This window comes from Mizuhopecten yessoensis, unplaced genomic scaffold (assembly GCF_002113885.1).
Source record: "Mizuhopecten yessoensis strain PY_sf001 unplaced genomic scaffold, ASM211388v2 scaffold6411, whole genome shotgun sequence".
NCBI classification, from domain to species: domain Eukaryota; kingdom Metazoa; phylum Mollusca; class Bivalvia; order Pectinida; family Pectinidae; genus Mizuhopecten; species Mizuhopecten yessoensis.
In genome coordinates this window covers 242,417-261,512 of record NW_018406536.1, presented here as the reverse complement: position 1 = coordinate 261,512, position 19,096 = coordinate 242,417, and the positions used below count along the sequence as shown (strand labels likewise).

The window sequence follows — 19,096 nt, the reverse complement described above, 5'->3', positions numbered from 1 at the left end:
TCATAGTCTTCATCGACCTCCATCTTTACAAACCCCTCTGTTGTAAGTTATTCCAGTGATGCGGGCATTGTAAGTTAGGGTAACGTCTGGCATTTCAAGGATGGGGAAAAAGATACTTTCATCAAGGGTTGATCCCCCACCCCCAAAAAAATAAATATCATTTCAACATTTTAAACCACATCTAGATGTCCAACACCAGTTGCAGACGAAGCCTCGAGTCAAAACCGAGTCTACCAGCACATGGGGTAAACATTTAAATGACACCAAACGACGCTCTTGTTTAATTTAAATATGTTTTGTTAAACAAGAGGCCCAATGGGCCTGCATCGCTCACCTGGTATAAATCTCACACTTGTAACCTTAAAAGTGATCTAAAATAAAGCTACAAGAAAAATATCAGTATTAATGATTAAAATTTATTCAAAAGATCCTGTTAATTTCTTTTAAAACATTTCACCCCTGTGATTGAAAGTCGAACAAAGTCATAATGTTGAACAAATTTTATAGCCTTTCATCTCAGGATGCAACTTACAAAGTATCAACATCCTGGGACCCATTAAAGAGTTTAAACAAATTTGACCCCTGTGACCTTGAATATAAGTCAAAGTCATTCACTTTAACAAACATAGTAGTCCTTGATCCCATCATGCTACTGACTAAATATCAACATCCTGAGCCTTTTGGTTATTCATCAGAAGTTGTTTAAAGGTTTTTTAAGACAATTGACCCCTGTGACCTTGAATAAGGGTGAAGGTCATGCATTTGAACAAACTTGGTAGCCCTTAACCCAAGCATGCTACTGGCCAAATATCATCTCCCTGGGCAGTTTGGTTATCGAGAAGATGTTTAAAGTTTTGAACATATTTGACCCCTGTGACCTTGAAAATGGGTGAAGGTAATTAATTTTGACAAACTTTGTAGCCCTTCATCCCAGTTTGCTTCTGGCCAAATATCGCCGCCCTAGGCCTTTCGGTTATTGAGAAGAAGTTGTTTAAAGTTTTTAAAATATTTGACCCCTGTGACCTTGAATATGGGTGAAGGTCATTTATTTGAACCAACTTTGTAGCCCTTTATCTCAGAATGCTACTGGCCAAATATCATTACCCTGGGCATTTTAGTTATTGAGAAGAAGTTGTTTAAAGTTTTTAACATATTTGACCCCTGTGACCTTGAATATGGGTGAAGGTCATTCATTTGAACAACGTTGTAGCCCTTCATCCCAGCATGTTACTGGCCAAATATCATCACCTTAGGCCTCTCAGTTAATCAGAAGAAGTTGTTTAAAGGTTTTAAACATATTTGACCCCTGTGACCTTGAATATAAGTCAAGGTCATTTATTTGAACAAACTTGGTAGCCCTTCATTTCAGCATGTTACTGGCCAACTATTATCACCCTAGGCCTCTTGGTTATTCAGAAGAAGTTGTTTAAAGGTTTTAAACATATTTGATCCCTGTGACCTTGAATATAAATCAAGGTCATTCACTTGAACAAACTCGGTAGCCCTTCATTTCAGCATGTTACTGGCCAACTATTATCACCCTAGGCCTCTTGGTTATTCAGAAGAAGTTGTTTAAAGGTTTTAAACATATTTGATCCCTGTGACCTTGAATATAAATCAAGGTCATTCATTTGAACAAACTCGGTAGCCCTTCATTTCAGCATATTACTGGCCAAATATCATCACCCTAGGCCTTTCGGTTATTCAGAAGAAGTCGTTTAAAGGTTTTAAACATGTTTGACCCCAGTGACCTTGAATATAAATCAAGTTCATTTATTTGAACAAACTTGGTAGCCCTTCACTTCAGCATGTTACTGGCCAACTATCATCACCCTAGGCCTCTTGGTTATTCAGAAGTTGTTTACAGGTTAAAAACATATTTGACCCCTGTGACCTTGGATATAAGTCAAGGTCATTTATTTGAACAAACTTGGTAGCCCCTCACTTCAGCATGTTACTGGCCAACTATCATCGCCCTAGGCCTCTTGGTTATTCAGAAGAACTTGCTTAAAGATTTTAATGTATTTGACCCCTGTGACCTTGAAAATAGATGAAGGTCATTTCTTTGAACAAACTTGGAAGCCCTTGATCCCAGCATGCTTCTGGCAAAATATCATCCCCCCAGGCCTTTTGGTTAATGAGAAGAAGTTGTTTTAAGTAAAAAGTTGACGCCGGACGGACGCCGGACGCCGCACCATGCCATAAGCTCACTTGGCCCTTTGGGCCAGGTGAGCTAAAAACTCACTTGCTTTTCAACTAGTGCTTTAATTCTTCTGTTCATGATAATTTCCATTCGATTTAATTCTAATTGTATACAATTATGAAAAGTGTGATCATTGTTAGTACCTGCACTTTACATAACGTATCATTTCATACCATGTAATTTTGTCATTAATAAGATTGATGAAGATTAAATAAATGTTTATAACATGTCAAGCTTGTTTATAACAATATTCAATGTCATAAAATGACACATTGGTTACATTTCATTTATTGTAAAGGTCCGGTCAGACGACTATCGTATTCACGTTTGTTTTGTTCTCTACAAATGCAAATACGATACCGAGACACTTTACGATATTTTTTTGTGGTCTAGACACGACACAAACCATCTCGATGGAGGCCAGTAAGGTCTATCAATAACATTCACATACAACGTCATTTCAAAGCATGCAATTCGGTTATAAATGACATTTCATGATGTAAATAAACTATTTTATGAACGAATCAGCCTCAATGCGTTATTTCGGATAAAACTCGTTATGTATTATTGTAATAACTTAAGTTCAATTTACATTTCTTAAGAACAAATCCATTAAAATGCAGTGACCTCTAAAGTAGGTTGAGGTCATTTTCATTCGCAAACTTTGTTGGGCTCCATCCCAGGAAGTCACCAGCCAAATATTATAATTTCATGCCTTTTAATTCTTCAGAAGTAGTTTGAACTGTTAGACATATTTGAATGCTGTGACCTTGAAAGTAAGTCAAGGTCATTTTCATTCGCAAACTTTGTTTGGCTCTTTCCCAGGAAGCCACCTGCCAAATATTAAGATTTTATACCTTTCAGTTCTTCAGAAGAAGTTGTTTGAAGTGTTTGACATATCTGCCTCATGTGACCTTAAAAGGAGGTCAAGGTATTTCCATTCTCAAACTTTATTGGGCTCTTTCCTCGGAAGCTACAAGCCAAATATAAAGATTCTATACTTTTCAGTTCTGCAGGAGAAGTCGTTTGAAGTGTCGGACACATTTGACCCCTGTGACCTTGAAAAAAGGTCAATGTCATTTTCATCCTCAAACTTTGTTGGGCTCTATCCCAGGAAGCCATCAGCCAAATATGAAGATTCTAACCTTTTAGTTCTTCAGAAGTTGTTTGAATTTTTTGACATATTTGACCTTGAAAGAAGGTCAAACTAATTTTCATTCTCAAACTTTGTTGGGCTCTTTCCTCGAAAGCTACAAGCCAAATATAAAGATTCTATACCTTTCAGTTCTTCAGGAGAAGTCATTTGAAGCTTTTTACCCATTTGACCCCTGTGACCTTGAAAGTAGGTCAAGGTAATTTTCATTCTCAAACTTTGTTGGGCTCTATCACAGGAAGCCACCAATCAAATATATAGATTCTATACCTTTCAGTTCTTCAGAAGTCATTTGAAGCTTTTGACATATTTGACCCCTGTGACCTTGAAAGTAGGTCAAACTAATTTTCATTCTTAAACTTTGTTGGGCTCTAGCTATCCCAGGAAGCAACCAGCCAAATATAAAGATTCTATACTTTTAAGTTCTTCAGAAGAAGTTGTTGGAAGCATTTGACATATTTGACCCATGTGACCTTGAAATAAGGTCAAACTAACTTTTATTCTCAAACTTTGTTGGGCTCTATCCCAGGAAGCCACCAGCCAAATATGAAGATTCTATACCTTTTTGTTCTTCAGAAGTTGTTTGAATTTTTTGACATATTTGACCCCTGTGACCTTGAAAGTAGGTCAAGTTCGTCATTTTCGTCACCTTCGGGCAGGTGAGCTAATATCAAGGTTCAGGTTGAAGTCTTTTAATGAGACCTACTGAAATTTCACTGACCCTACTATTTCTTAGGGGAAGAATATACTTAACGCTACTCCTCCGGAACACTTGCTCTTAATCTCCTTGTATGTTTTCAAGGGTCTCCCTGTAATTTTGTTTTTTTCACATATAGCTCCAATTTTATCTATTTTGAGTACAAGGTACTGTTTTGTGGACACGTCGGTATTCAGCATTCTATATTGTTGGTGTCCGAGGGTAAAAACGCTACAGAGCTAGAATGGGATTTGATCCCTGGACCTCACAATACCATCGGCCTAACCTGGAGATAAGTGATTGTGCTCGGGCCAAGTCTAACTAGATAGTTCTCAGGCCAAGTCTAACTAGTAATATCTAATGAAATTGAAGGGGATGTTTCCTGTTTATTTGGCCTGGTCCAACTTTCGCTCTTTGCTAAAACAAACATTCACCAAGTGTTTGTTCAACCTTCCACACTGAATTACTGTATTTAAGTTGTTCCACCGTCCTCACTTAATTACTGTATTTAAGTTTTTCCACCTTCCACACAGAATTACGGTATTTAAGTTGTTCCACTGGCCACACTTAATTACTGTATTTAAGTTGTTGCACCTTCCACACTGAATTTCTGTATTTAAGTTGTGTCACCGTCCACACTTAATTATTGTATTTAAGTTGTTGCACCTTCCACACTGAGTACCTTCCACACAGAATTATTGTATTTAAGTTGTTGCACCTTCCACACTGAGTACCTTCCACACAGAATTATTGTATTTAAGTTGTTGCACCTTCCACACTGAGTACCTTCCACACAGAATTATTGTATTTAAGTTGTTCGACCTTCCACACTGAATTACTGTATTTAAGTTGTTCCACCTTCCACACTGAATTACTTTTTTTTATGTTGTTCCACCTTCCACACTGAATTACTGTCTTTAAGTTGTTCCACCGTCCACACTTAATTACTGTATTTAAGTTGTTCCACCTTCCACACCGAATTACTGTCTTTAAGTTGTTCCACCTTCCACACTGAATTACTGTATCTAAGTTGTTCCCCCTTCCACACTGAATTACTGTATTTAAGTTATTCAACCTTCCACACTGAATTACTGTATTTAAGTTATTCCACCTTCCACACTGAATTACTGTATTTAAGTTGTGTCACCGTCCACACTTAATTACTGTATTTAAGTTGTTCCCCCTTCCACACCGAATTACTGTCTTTAAGTTGTTCCACCTTCCACACTGAATTACTATATTTAAGTTGTTCCACCTTCCACACTGAATTACTGTATTTAAGTTATTCCACCTTCCACACTGAATTACTGTATTTAAGTTGTTAACTAATAAATGCTGTCACTATAAATTCGCCCTCATTATCATTAAGGATGAAAAAAAATGCAAAAATTTAAATGTGGCATAAATATCCCGGTGTATTGTAAAGTATGTAAAATAATTGAGACCATACACCTTACATTTGATGTATTTTACTTTCATGTAATTTTATTATATCATCAAGAATATCATTACATGTGTACAAGTTCATTTTTACAATTTGGTGTATTAAATTGTAATGCTTAATGCAATTAACAGCACTGAAGCCTTAACATATTAAACACATAGCTAAATCTACAATTATACCTGTTAAATTCTCAACACTGAAATAAAGGTCATAGAAGGTCAAAATAATTATTCTGACTGTTAATTGCAGGTCATTTAAGGCTGTACACTTTCAAAAGCCATCAAACTATTGATAAGGCATTTAAACTATTTACATACACATACCTTATATTATACGCTTTTTCAACATCTAAGGCTTTTAAAAAGGTGATTTTTCAATACATTTCAGATGTTGCAATAAGCAGTGCAGTGCGGATTCTAAAACGCACCACAATCTGTTCAGGTTTATGTAATCATCCACAGGTTCCTTCCAGGCACAGTTCCACTCCTAGTATATCATGTCTATTTGACTAAGTTGTTAATGAGTAAACTATGCAAAAATACACAGATGACTTGCCAGGTACTAATTGCTAGAGACAAAACATAAGGTCATGTTAAACTTCAGTGTTTCCAGGCACAGTTCCACTCCTAGTATATCATGTCCTTTTGAATAAGTTGTCAATGAGTAAACTATGCAAAAATACACAAGATGACTTGCCAGGTACTAATTGCAAGAGACAAAACATTAGGTCATGTTAATTAAATTCCAGTGTTTCCAGGCATCGTGTAACCTTGTATGATACCACAACTGTACTTATAGCAAGACATTACTACAGCCGGGCACTACTGACACCCAGCATCACTAACAGTCAGACATTACTACGTTTTTGATGAGCAAACGATGTAAATCCTATAATCGGCACCTCGGATTGATGACTTTGTTATTGCTCAATAAGCACAGCTCTCAGTCTACCATTGTCACTGGTCAGATACCCATTATCCATTAAATAAGATGAGGCGACGTCATCCGTGGCAAATTTGGTGCATGATCGTCGTAAATAGTGCCATTAACTGGAGGTACTCATCTGCCCCATCTATCAAACACTTGTCCACAACCTGGAATACATTGGCAGGGCAATCTTTTAACATATGCTAAGATCACCACAACTTTTATGATCACAGATGTGGAAACACTACTATCATATAAACCCATTCCCAGTTTTACCTTACTAACATGCAGAGTTAAAAGCTTGGTAATTAGCCTACTGTATACGTAATTACCGTTGCTGGTGAAAGGTCTTTCTCATTTTAATATAAACTTTATTTCATTTCTTTTTTCATTTACAGTATAATGTAAAGCAATACACAATTGTTGGAATTGGATTTGGAAACAACTTCTGTAGTAGATCCATCTCCAGTGGAAGAAATACATGAGATTTGAGGACCATCTATTTTATAACTATAAGGATTTTTTTTTAGATGACAGTGACCCTTGTTATCTAACCTATAATCTGACATCCTGTGTAGTCCGATATACTTTTGTATAAGTCCAATTATTAAACAAAACTACAAAATAGGACCTGTGTATTCCGACATCCCTTTCAATCTGACCAATATATTGTGCCCCACAGACTGCCAGATAAGACTAATAAAATCTGTTACCTATAACTGAGCGAGATCGTGTTATCTCAGTCGAGGGTTTAAGATTCTTTTACAAAATCCCAACCGAGGCATAAGCCGAGGTTGGGATGTTACAGAATCTTAGTCAGTTACAGGTAAAAAAAAATATTCTCGCACCTTTTAATTCGAAAACTATTTAATTTTGCTAAAAACTATAAGCATCCCGCCTTGGGCCTCAAATGATAATGAGCTCTTCACCACTAAAGCTACATTTGAATGCTTCCGCGTAAAAATGTAATCCGTCCTTACATATAGATTACAACGTATTTCATAGTGTAGATTATGTTTTATCTCATTTTTGTGTTGATTTAGTAAATGCAAAAACAACCACTTGTACTTGATTAAGTCTTGGTAAGTAATTATATATACAGATATCTACCGATTTATTTCACCTATGTATTAATACTTACCGCAAGCTTTTCAAAGATGACTGCTTTCTGCTTATCTGTAAGGTCTTCTTTTTCTATCAACTTCTCGTGCAACTGTGTAATGACTTGTGAGGCTGAGTAACCGTCATTAATCAGACCCTGTGTAGGAAAATAAATAGGGTAAAAACGGTCCAATCAAACATCAACTGGGATCCAATTAATTGTCAGGATTAATATTAGACAGGGTGTCAAAATACAAAGGTTTCTTTCGCTGGTTTCTATAAGAAATGAGAATACTGCTGAGTGTAAGAATACTTAGGGGTCAGATTATACAGGTTTTAATTTTCACATAACTATAAATGCTAGGCTGAACATGTTCAAATTTGTTTTATTCCGACAGGATGACCTTCAGATATTTGTGGAATCAACTTTTATTTTAAATATTGGGAAACTTTTCCCCCTAAAAAAGGAATTCAAAATAGACCAGAACTGCTACGTAAAAATCATATGATGATTGGTTTTAAGTGAGTTTTAAGAATGAGCTGTTTCTATAAGGGGATACCATTGATTGTGCTGAAGTAGTTAATGTCAACAGGGTTTCAAGGAAGACAACTCTTACTATAGGGAATCTAGACAGGTGAAAAAGATACTCTGCCCATATACATTTTTATACGATAGGAAATTTCATTATCGTAGATTTGATTTTACAGATTTCAGTTACAAAATGTTGAATTGGAGCCCTAGTAAAATTAGCAAAAGGTACTCCATATTTTTTTTTATGAAATACAAAAATTTAACAGATTTTCAGATTTTAGCTACAATATGTTCTAATCAGAGCAGCCCTATTAAAAAATAAAGGGTAAGCAGCTCATTTCTAAAAAAAACCTGAGGGCCTGTATTGTTCACCTGGATAATGAAGCAACACTGGAACTTTTTTCTTCTTACATATAATACTTAATAAACTATTTCCAAATATTGGCTCAGTCTCTCAGCAACACCCGTCCCTCATTAGGTCCCTTCTTTTTACTCCCATGAATTGGGATGGCTTTTTAACAGTAACTTCAATTTCCCTTATTAGGCCCTGCCCCTCTTCCCCCTAAAAACAGCCTACCATATATACGAAATTGAGCCCCCTATGCCCAAGGATGCTCTACACAAAATTTGGTTAAAATCCCTCCAATCATACTAAAGGAGAAGGATTTTAATCATGTATTACTACATTCCCTCTACTAGGCCTTGACCCTCTGCCCCAAGGGGATGGGGCACAATCTCATTTTCAACAAAATTGGCTCCCCCTTGCCCAAGGATGCTCTGGATCAACTTTGGTTAAAAACCCTAAAATGGTAGAAAAGTTTAAACCTCAAATTCCCCTATTTGGCCCTGCCCCTCAGCACCAATAGGGGCCACATCCTCTGTTTAAACAAAATTAAGTCCACTTTGCCCAAGGCTGCTCCAGGCCAAATTTGGATAAAATTGGATTACATTAATGTAACAGAAGGATTTTAAAGATTAAAACCTTAAATTTCTCTATTGGGCATCTTCTCTCTGCACCCAATGGGGACACATACCCTTCGTTTATACAAAATACAGTCCCTATTGCCCAAGAATGCTCCAGGCCAAATTTTGTCATAATCCATAAAGCTTTTCATGACTAGGAGCGTTTGAAAGGACAAGAGGCCCATGGGCAGAAATATTATTCAAAGTGACAAAAAACAATAAAACCACCTTATTCAATATCTAGCATACAGATTTAAGAATGATAAGTATTTGAAACTAGCACCTCTGATTCTAAACAAGGAAAATGATGAAATTTTAGCACACTGACCCCTTCTTTAGGCCCCACCCTTCAATCAAGTTGTTAACATGTAACATTCAAAATATCATTTTTCATTATTAACCATAATAAATTTTGCCCCCCCCCCTTCCCCAGGGGGTAAACGTGAGACCCTAGGGTCATAAACCTTAAGACCTTTCCATCTATGAAGAGTGTTTGATTCTACCATATCTTAGTCTTTGAGAAGATTTTTGAAATTTCAGTCAATTCAACGTTTTTTGGCCCAACCCATCAGGCCGGGGGGGTCAGACAGGGCTCATATGTGCATACCATCAAACTGCTATCCAATACTGATAATGCTAACCCAAATTGAAGAAGATTTTTGAAATTTCAGTCAATTTGACCCTTTTTGGCCCCCGCTTCTCGGGCCCCTATGGGGCTTGGGACCAAATCAGCCACTATTTTTGTTAACATTTGGCCATGGAAGGTTTCTGAAAAATTACAATGAAATTGGTTCAGGGGTTTTGGAGAAGAAGTTGAAAATGTAAATTGTTTACGGACGCATGACGAACGACAGGCGCTGGACGCCGCCGGGAAAAAGGCGATCACTATAGGTCACTTGATACTTTTGTCTCAGGTGACCTAAAAAGTTGACAAATGGAAGACAGACGCGTACGGCATAAGCTCACCATGGTCCTTCAGACCAGGGGCCTGTTCATGTATGTGGAACAAACATTTTGTCGGTTTATAAATGTAACATTTAGGGTATAAATCCTGGCGGACCTGCAAATGTATATGCAGGCCTTCCAAGGCTTTGTCAAGGCTCGCCTGAAAGCAAGTCCGACCCCATTTCATAAACGAACAACTCTGGTCCAACCGGTTTAACTGTTTAGACCGCAATAAGTGAAAATGGCCCAAGTGAGCAAAAAATGATGCAAAAAATACTTACTCGTAAACCGGTGTCCAGTTTCTCATACGAGTCTGAGCTACAAATCATAATCAAGTCATCTAAGACCTCATCTGGAACAACCTTCAAATGAAGTAGAAAAAAGATTGCAGTATACATGACAAGAGTCCAAGAGAGCCTAGCCTGTATTGGTCACCTGGACATGTTAGCAAAATTGAAGATGAAATAGCCAGATGTTGCTGTACATGTATTACATGGTTAGTCAGGGGTTATATTTATATGCAATTGGACAAAATCCTGTCATTCCTACAGGAAAAGGAGAATTTTGAAGAATTTGCTATATTTCCACTATAAGGCCCCACCTCTGCCCCCAGGGCAGGGGGTCAGACCCACCGTTGATACACAATTATTTCCCCTTCACCAAAGGATGCTTAAGACCAAATATGGACATAATCATGTGATTCCTACAGAAGAAGGATTTTAAAGGTATTTTTCTATTTTCCCTTTTTGGCCCCGTCCCTCTGTCCCAGGGGGTTAAAACTCACAGTTTATGCAAAATTGGTTTCCCTTAACCCAAAGGTGCTTCGTACCAAATTTGGACAAAATCCTGTCATTCCTACAAAAAAAGTATTTTGAAGAATTTGTTAGTTTTCCCCTATTGGGCCTCACCCCTCTGCCCCAGAGGGTCAGACCCAATGTTTATACAAAATACAGTCCCCTTTACCAAAAGATGCTTTAGACCAAATATGGAAAAAAATCTGTCATTCCTACAGACAAGAATTACGCGTAATTATATGTGTCGCCTGTCTCGCTTTGTCAATATAATAAGCATTGGACATAGTACATAAGGAAACGGACCTAAACGCAAAATTTTAAGTCCAGAAATTTCAGGTTTTTTTCCAAAAAAGTACAGAAATCCATGAGATGTTTTTAGAGTAGTAGGCTCTACTACCCATGATACATGTATGATTGAGGGGTTTGGTTGGTGTAGCTCTTATACTTTGTCAGAAAGAGCCTAAAATCCAGAAATTTGAGTTTTTTAGCCAAAAAATACAGAAATCGTTGAAATGCTAGTAAAGAGTGTAATGCATTAAGCTATACATCCCATGATACACCTATGACCCAAATTTGGTTGCTCTAGCATTTATACTTTGTCAGAAACAGCCTAATATGTAAGAGCTAAACGCAAAACCTTAACGTTGAGTTTTTTTCTAAGTCCAGAAATTTGAGTTTTTTACCAAAAAAATGCAGAAATCAATGAAATGTTTTTAGAGCAGTAGGCTCCACTACCCATGCTTCATCTATGATCGAAGTTTTGTTGGTGTAGCTTTGTCAGAAACAGTTTTAGTCCCTTTGCCCAAAAATGATCCAGACCAAATAGGGATGAAATCCCTTCATCCCTATGGTAGAAGAAGGATTTTGAAGGTTTTTACCTATATTTCCCCTATTTGGCCCCACCCCTCTGCCCCCAGGGGGGCCACACCCACTTTTTATACAAAATTGAGTCCCCTTGGCCGAAGGATGCTCAAGACTAAATTAGAATAAAATCACTCAATCTCTACGGTAGAAGAAGAATTTTAAATCCTCTAATTCCATTACTTGGCCCTGCCCCTCCGCCCCTCTGCCCCCAGGCGGGCCACACCCACTGTTTATACAAAATTGAGTCCCCTTGGCCGAAGGATGCTCAAGACTAAATTAGAATAAAATCACTCAATCTCTACGGTAGAAGAAGAATTTTAAATCCTCTAATTCCATTACTTGGCCCTGCCCCTCCGCCCCTCTGCCCCCAGGCGGGCCACACCCACTGTTTATACAAAATTGAGTCCCCTTGGCCGAAGGATGCTCAAGACTAAATTAGAATAAAATCACTCAATCTCTACGGTAGAAGAAGAATTTTAAATCCTCTAATTCCATTACTTGGCCCTGCCCCTCCGCCCCTCTGCCCCCAGGGGGGCCACACCCACCGTTTATACAAAATTGTGTCCCCTTGGCCTAAGGATGCTCCAGATCAAATTTAGTCAAAATCTTCTTGGCCGTTCAGGTCTAGAAGCGTTTTCAAGGAAAAGTTGACAGACGGACGGACGACAGACGCTGCGGTATGGCATAAGCACACTGTTGTCCTTCGAACCAGGTGAGCTAAATTTCCTAAATTTAAGTGATGCTTACCGAACATGACACAATACTGTAACTGCCTTATTGACTTACCCCTGCTATCTCATTGATGTCAGCTTCTGTAATGGTTTCCTCTACCTTGAGTCTAGAAGCACTCTGTAAATATGTAATGGCCTTCCTCAGGTCTCCTTCAGAAGTCCTCAGTAAAGCTTTGATTCCCTTTAAAGTTAAATATAAGTCACATTAATTTACCATTTCAACTAGATTAAAATATTCGAAGTATACCTCATTAACCCTTTCACCCCTATGTAACTTGTGTAGACTCTACCATCCATAGATCTGGATGAGTCCATTTTGGTCTACAGTGGTGAAAGGGTTAAGGTTGTTTAAGGTTTCCATCCTTGGAATGGCTAAGGTCACATGGAGATGGTTGGTATCCACAGATAATTGGGGCACTAAATGGGCCATACAAAACAGCCACCTGAAATGCCAATCTGGAAATTTTGCTATACAGTATCAAAATATACATGAAGATAGCACTTTTATCTTCAACAAGATTCATCAGTTTGGAAGTACATGTATGTCATATCAAAGTTTTACTTGATACATAATAAATGTACGCGTTAAATGTGTCTCAACGTTTTACGACCGACCGGTCCCTTTGTCAAGCTAATGACGGGTGAGAGATTTGTATTGTTTACCAGTACGACGATATGACGAAATTGTATATTTCTTATGTCACTTGACCCGGGACTTTTCCCTTATTAACAGAGAGCATATATACACACTGTATTAAATAGGTTACTGGTAGATAGCATGTTTAACAGTGTTTGGTACTTGATAACTTAAACTAATATGCATGTAAGAATTGACTGTTCAACTTCTACGTGATGTCTTTTACTTTATATAATGAATATACTTCTACTTTATTAATTCTACACGAAAGTAATTTGTTAAATGGATTGTTTTACTGCTTTAACTCTGGCCTCCCTGTCCAGGGAATTAGACTTCAATCCTTCTACCAGCCATGTTTTAGCTCGAAAACTAAAACGCCCCTGCAGACTAACTCCCACTTCTGTGTCCAGGGGTGCCGACTAATTCACTTGACAATACCAAAGTTGGGACTGTTTTAATACATTCCTGACCTACCAAAAGTGTGCAGTGTTATTTTATTTGTAAATACCTCATCATCACAGCTGACGTTTTCTTTTTCACAGATTCCCAGTAACCTCTTTGTCAGCGTTTCCTCCGACAATGGTTTAAAACGGAACTTGGCACACCTTGAAGCTATGGGTTCTATGATACGAGAGACATAATTACAAATCAGGCAAAACCGGGTCGTTTTGGTTTCCTTCTCCATCGTTCTTCGTAGTGCAGCCTGGAAACAATTAAAAGAATTTTTAATATAAATCATATTTTTTTTTTGATATTTATTTTGTTTATGTATATATAATTATGATCCCAGCAATAGGCTGTTTAATAATAAAATCTACCAACTGTACTAAGTCTGTATTTTTTGAAATTTTACCTTTGTAACTCCTTAGCCTTGATGATAAGCAACATTAAAAAAGGCTTGTCATTTTGAATTTCATTGGACCATGTTTAATGCTTTAAGTCAATATATTTTTAACACTTCAAGTGTTCATAAATTTAAAACTTTCAAAGAAAATTCTTTTTTACCTGTGCGGGAGAGGTCATTGAATCAGCTTCATCCAGAATGATGATTTTGAATGGCGGACAAGGTTTGCCACTTAAAACAAGAAAAAGTTATGAAAATTAAAATTTATACATATAGAGTATATGATTGTAACTAGCGTTTAAACATTTCTTTTTTGTATTTAAATGATATTTTCTTAAATAGGCAAGTTAAGGGACATAAGAAAAGTGGTCTGGGAAAGGGGGGTGTACTTCAGTGATTTCTTATAGAAGTTTTTCAGGCAAGTCCCGAACATTTCTTTCAAATTAATGATCAGTCAAATTACTAAGAGATACACTGTTGAGTTCTCAGAATGTTGACGAGTCTCGCAGGAAAAGCATGCATCCAGGACTCAAATTTTAGAGTCTCGAATAGTACTGTCTTCTATTCACTCTTCATTGAGAACAAAATGATCTGTTCTCCCTATACCAACATGCATGTGACACTTTGGAACTTTATTCATCCTTTTCCCCCTCATTTCTTCCCTCTGACGAGAAGGCTCCCTCGGCATTTCTGGTTGATATCCCACTGTCAGAATTATTTGACTGGGTGGGTACCCGTGTCATGCTGTCACATTATGACATTTCAGTGAGATGACACTTCAAAATTAATCTAGAGTGGCTCCATCATCTATACATGTACATGTGGTCATATAACCAAAACTGTTGCCTAGGCTACAGACGTGTAGGTAAGTGTATAGCATACATACTCCGGTCTTGTTCCACTGGCGGTGTGCTGTGAAAATCTCTTCACTTTATCTCGTACCACGCTGATTCCTCGCTCATCAGAAGCGTTTAACTCTAAAACTCGATTCCTGAACATTTCTGGCCTGAAATTCACAAAATTACACATATTCCAAATGTGGTTTGTCAGTCAGTTTGCATACAATAGTACACCCTTGGCTTTGATAAATATTGTAAATAATTATTGGGGTTACAACACAAAAAGTTTTTAAGGCTATAGTATAATTCAGGTAAAAAAAAACACTGCTATTATATCAACTAAACCATATTTATCACTTATATATTGAAAAATATATAGTTTATTGATCAAAAATAGTAAACCTAACTTCTGATCAAAAAGTTTCAGATTGTGTTCATAGTTTGGCACCTTTAACTTACCCAAACAAATCTCTGGCCGCAGCAAGGATGGTGGAGGTTTTACCTGTACCAGGTGGACCGTAGAACAGGAGGTTCGGCAGCTGGAAATCACAAACAAAACTCATTCACTTATAAGAGTACATGTACAGGTACTTGCCAAATTCTGAAAAGGTCAATTAACAACAAACTTATATATAGGTTCATACTTTCTCTATTGCTACCTGTCCTAGGTTTCATTCCTTAAACTTACATTGTTGGAAGATTTTGTAGAAGAGTATTTAATTGTTATGTTTTGAAACACTTGTCTCTATACAACATTATCATTAGTTTTAACATGTTCAAATAAAAGAAAAAATGACTATATTATATTTAGATCACAAAATCTATTCCATATATATGTACATACATGTATTTCTATTTGCCATTTATTTTAGTTCTAACTTTAATCAATATAACAATCTGTCCGCTAATGTTGAATTTCCTCAAATTATTGTCTTTCCTATCCAGTTATTGGTCTAAGCATCCCATTCCTTCACAATAATTAACAAATCTTGATCTATTTAAAGAAAGCTTTATAAAGATATGCCCTAAGTTTTAATGACATGACAAGTACAAAAGCCCTTGCTTATGTAACACTTACATCAGAACACTGCAAAGATTTTTTCAGAACTGCCACTACTTCATCTTGGTAAGCAACATCATCCACGCTTCGAGGTCGACTTAAAGAAAGTTTAAAGTGTACATCATAACATGTAAATTAATAGCTAGTCAGGTAAATCTTCGACATTATAGGTTATAAAAACATGAACTAATATTTAAAACTTCTCACAAAATTAAGATACTTGTTAAGTTAATCACAAAAAAAACACTGACTTTAAAATTAATTTTCAAGCGAAATTGTGAAGATATCGCATTGATGCAATCCTTATCTTATACCCCGATCACACATTCATGGATTGTCTTGCTAGATCCACTACAGAATGAAAGTCACAGATGACCCTGGAATAGTCTATATTCGTGGATGCACCACGGTTTGACTACAGATAGGGGCTAGTTCACAACGGGGAGTGATACGGATTGCTACGGTTCGGTACGGTTTAGTACGGAATGACATGTGTCAGGGTGTATGCACTGCAGATAAACAACAGTTCGCTACAATTTTAGTAATGGTTTGCACGAATTTGAACGGACTGGTTTGGTTTAATTTTGTTTTGTTTCTATTAACATGCAGCTAAGATAATTTAAGGACGTGCCTCCATGTGTGAAGTGTATGCGTGCTTTCGTGTGTGTATCCAGGAGACAGTGTATGTTGGTGTGCTTGCCTCCTTGTGATAGCACTGATCTGATGCCGACATTATAGTGCTATCTCACTGAAATACCATGCCGAAGGCGAATGCTCAACATTAAGGCCATAAGTGAGGCCCTAGGAAACAAGAGGCCCAATGGCCTTAACGGTCACCTGAGTCTACAGTATTAATTACTGTTGTTGAAATATGAAGTGGAGATAATGATGTCAATCATCCCTACCAAAATTTGAGTAAAAAAAAGTTTAGCGTAACTTTAAGTTAAGTTTGTCAGTAAAAAGAGTTGATCATTCCTAGACCGAGTTTCAGTTAATTCGGCCTATTAAAACTTGAAGTTTTAAATAGTTTTTTTCAAAATGGCAGCCATGGCCGCCGTATTGGATTTTTGATGATCCTGAAAAAAAACCTTTTTGCCGGCCAGGACCATGAGTTTATCATTCCTACAAAGTCCAAGTTAAATGGGCCCAGTAGAACTTGACTTAAAGTTTGAAATAGTTTTTCAAAATGGTTGCCATATTGGATTTCTGATCGACCCAAAAAATAACAACATTTAGTCAGAACCACGAGTTGATCATTCCTACCAAGTTTCAGTTAAATAGGCCAAGTTGAACTTGACTTTAAGTTTGAAATAGTTTTTCAAAATGGCGGCCTTGATGGCCATATTGGATTTCTGATCGACCCGAAAAATAACAACACATGGTCAGGGAGTTGTCAGTAACATTCCCATGAAGTATCAATGAAATTTTAATCCCTTTGACAGTATTTCAGCTTAAGTTGAAAATGTAAAATGTTAACGGACGACGCACGACGACGGATAGCAATAGGTCATGATCACTTGAGCTAAAGCTCAGGTGACCTAATAAAAGGTAGTTAGAAGTAGAAAGAAAGATAAAGATCCCAAATATTGCAATGGGAGCAGCAGATTTATTTTGATCGCTTTTGTGTCCCCAAATAGAGCAGATGGTTCCCCACATTAGTCGCCTCCTACGATACGGCATGGATACATTTTGTAACCCGCGCCTCAGACCAGCCATGGTAGGCAAACCGTATACAAACTCCCACGCTCGCGTGTTCATTCCACAGCTTAATTTTAATTTTAGTACAAGTATGTAGTTCATCATAACAAACAGTACCGATCCTTGGCGACTTAAGGCCAGGGATGTACTACGAATACAGATCAGTAAAGAATGTACTATGGTTGTCTGATCCGTGGTGAATTTTTGAACGAGTTGTCACAGATATATCACAAGTACTACTACGATTGACCCAGGATACAATACGGACAGCTACGGACCACTACAGATTACCACGAATGATGCCGGATGGTATCTGTGGCTAATCCATGAATGTCCATGAATGTCTGACCGGGACATTATGAACTTTTTTTTTAAATTTATTCAAACTTATCAACAAATTAAGATATATTATTAGAAATTTAGTCTCCGTCAAAATTCACCCGCATGTGTTATTTGAGACTTGATTAACCAACCTTGAGATGTATGTCATATAATAACATGTTACATTTTATATTGTACTGCTCGAGAGTCCGAGACATTAGTAGTCATTGAAAACCACATGGACCTGAGAATTTATTTCAACTATATATTTGGACTAAACTAAGGTGTTCAGAGTCATTCTACATGTATTAGGGTTTAGATCAATTTTCTGTAAAATGACACCCCCAATGATCATATATACGAGAAGGGCGGAAAGCTCTCGATGTCGAAAAGTCGACCCCACCTAAATTTCTTGCATCAAAAACAACATTTCTAGTTGATCTATGGGAAATTCTTAGTGCCGTACGTTGAAAAGATGGATAATTTTTCTTTTTAAAACCTCCTATATGCACGTGAAATGTATTCTCCTTCAGCAGACATCATCTGAAATTTCCTCCGAAAACACACGCCATTTCAGAGTTTTAAAGTTTTTCTTGGTCATCGTATACCACTTTTTTGTATATTAATGAGGTTGACCTCAGCCTCGTGCAGAGACCTGTGGTTTGACTGGCTGGAAGCACAGCCATTTTTTCGCTAAAACAACCAACACTGCATGTTTTGGCACGAGGGTGAGGTGAACCTCATTAATATACAAAAACTGTAAAACAAAAATCCAATTTTTCGACATCAAGAGCTTTCCGTCCTTCTTGTATATATGATCGCTGGGTTGTCATTTTACAGAAATTCGATCTTAACCCCTAAAACATGTCAAATTACTTAGAACACCTTAGTTTAGATCCAAATATAGCTGTTACAAATGATCAGGTCCTTGTGATTGAAACCTTACTATTTTTCAACCCATGGGACCTGTCTGGTCTTTTTCGCTGGTTCCTCTTTATCACCACTTGAAGAAGCTGATTTCTCTTTGGCTCTTTCTAAAGCAGCGCTACCTCCTTTCAAAAAGGCATGCATTTTTTCTTTGTGCTTTTCTGGAAGAAAACAAATCGTGCAAAAATTGTTGACGTGACATTTTATCAACTAGATTGTAGACCGGTTCTCATTTAGAAATGTAAATTTATATATAAGCAATTTACTAGATTATTTTATTAAGATTTCATTGTTCCGTGGTTGTAATAAACATATATTTATTCGAAAAGGAAACCTACTTTAGTGGTACCTGTGTTCCAAAGTGTATTTCCCGCCAAGTATTGTCCCAGGAAATAAACAGGAAGTTGATATTTATG

The 19,096-nt window shown here is 37.2% G+C and overlaps 1 protein-coding gene across 2 annotated transcripts; it reads right to left on the bottom strand.

Moving 5' to 3' along the window:
* Positions 1-5,517: 5,517 nt before the first annotated feature.
* Positions 5,518-19,089, bottom strand: LOC110452115 (replication factor C subunit 4-like). Of its 2 annotated transcripts, none has more exons than XM_021500447.1 (11): positions 19,019-19,089; positions 18,700-18,841; positions 15,753-15,831; positions 15,134-15,213; positions 14,722-14,841; positions 13,997-14,066; positions 13,500-13,694; positions 12,410-12,535; positions 10,247-10,327; positions 7,566-7,682; positions 5,518-6,591 (listed from the first exon to the last, which is right to left on the bottom strand). In XM_021500447.1, the coding sequence occupies exons 2-11, from the start codon at positions 18,822-18,824 to the stop codon at positions 6,499-6,501; spliced, it is 1,086 nt and encodes a 361-aa protein (XP_021356122.1). In that variant the 5' UTR covers positions 18,825-18,841; positions 19,019-19,089; the 3' UTR covers positions 5,518-6,498. The 2 variants fall into 2 exon arrangements, with proteins under 2 accessions (XP_021356122.1, XP_021356124.1); XM_021500449.1 differs by having other exon boundaries at positions 19,030-19,078.
* Positions 19,090-19,096: the final 7 nt, after the last annotated feature.

Excerpts from the sequence above, each read along its gene's own strand:
- LOC110452115 (XM_021500447.1), bottom strand. The coding sequence starts at position 18,824 with ATGCATGCCTTTTTGAAAGGAGGTAGCGCTGCTTTAGAAAGAGCCAAA. Across the intron at positions 12,536-13,499 it reads ACGTCAGCTGTGATGATGAG|GGAATCAAAGCTTTACTGAG; the intron begins GTATTTACAAAT and ends TTAACTTTAAAG. Across the intron at positions 7,683-10,246 it reads AACTGGACACCGGTTTACGA|GGTCTGATTAATGACGGTTA; the intron begins GTAAGTATTTTT and ends TTTCCTACACAG.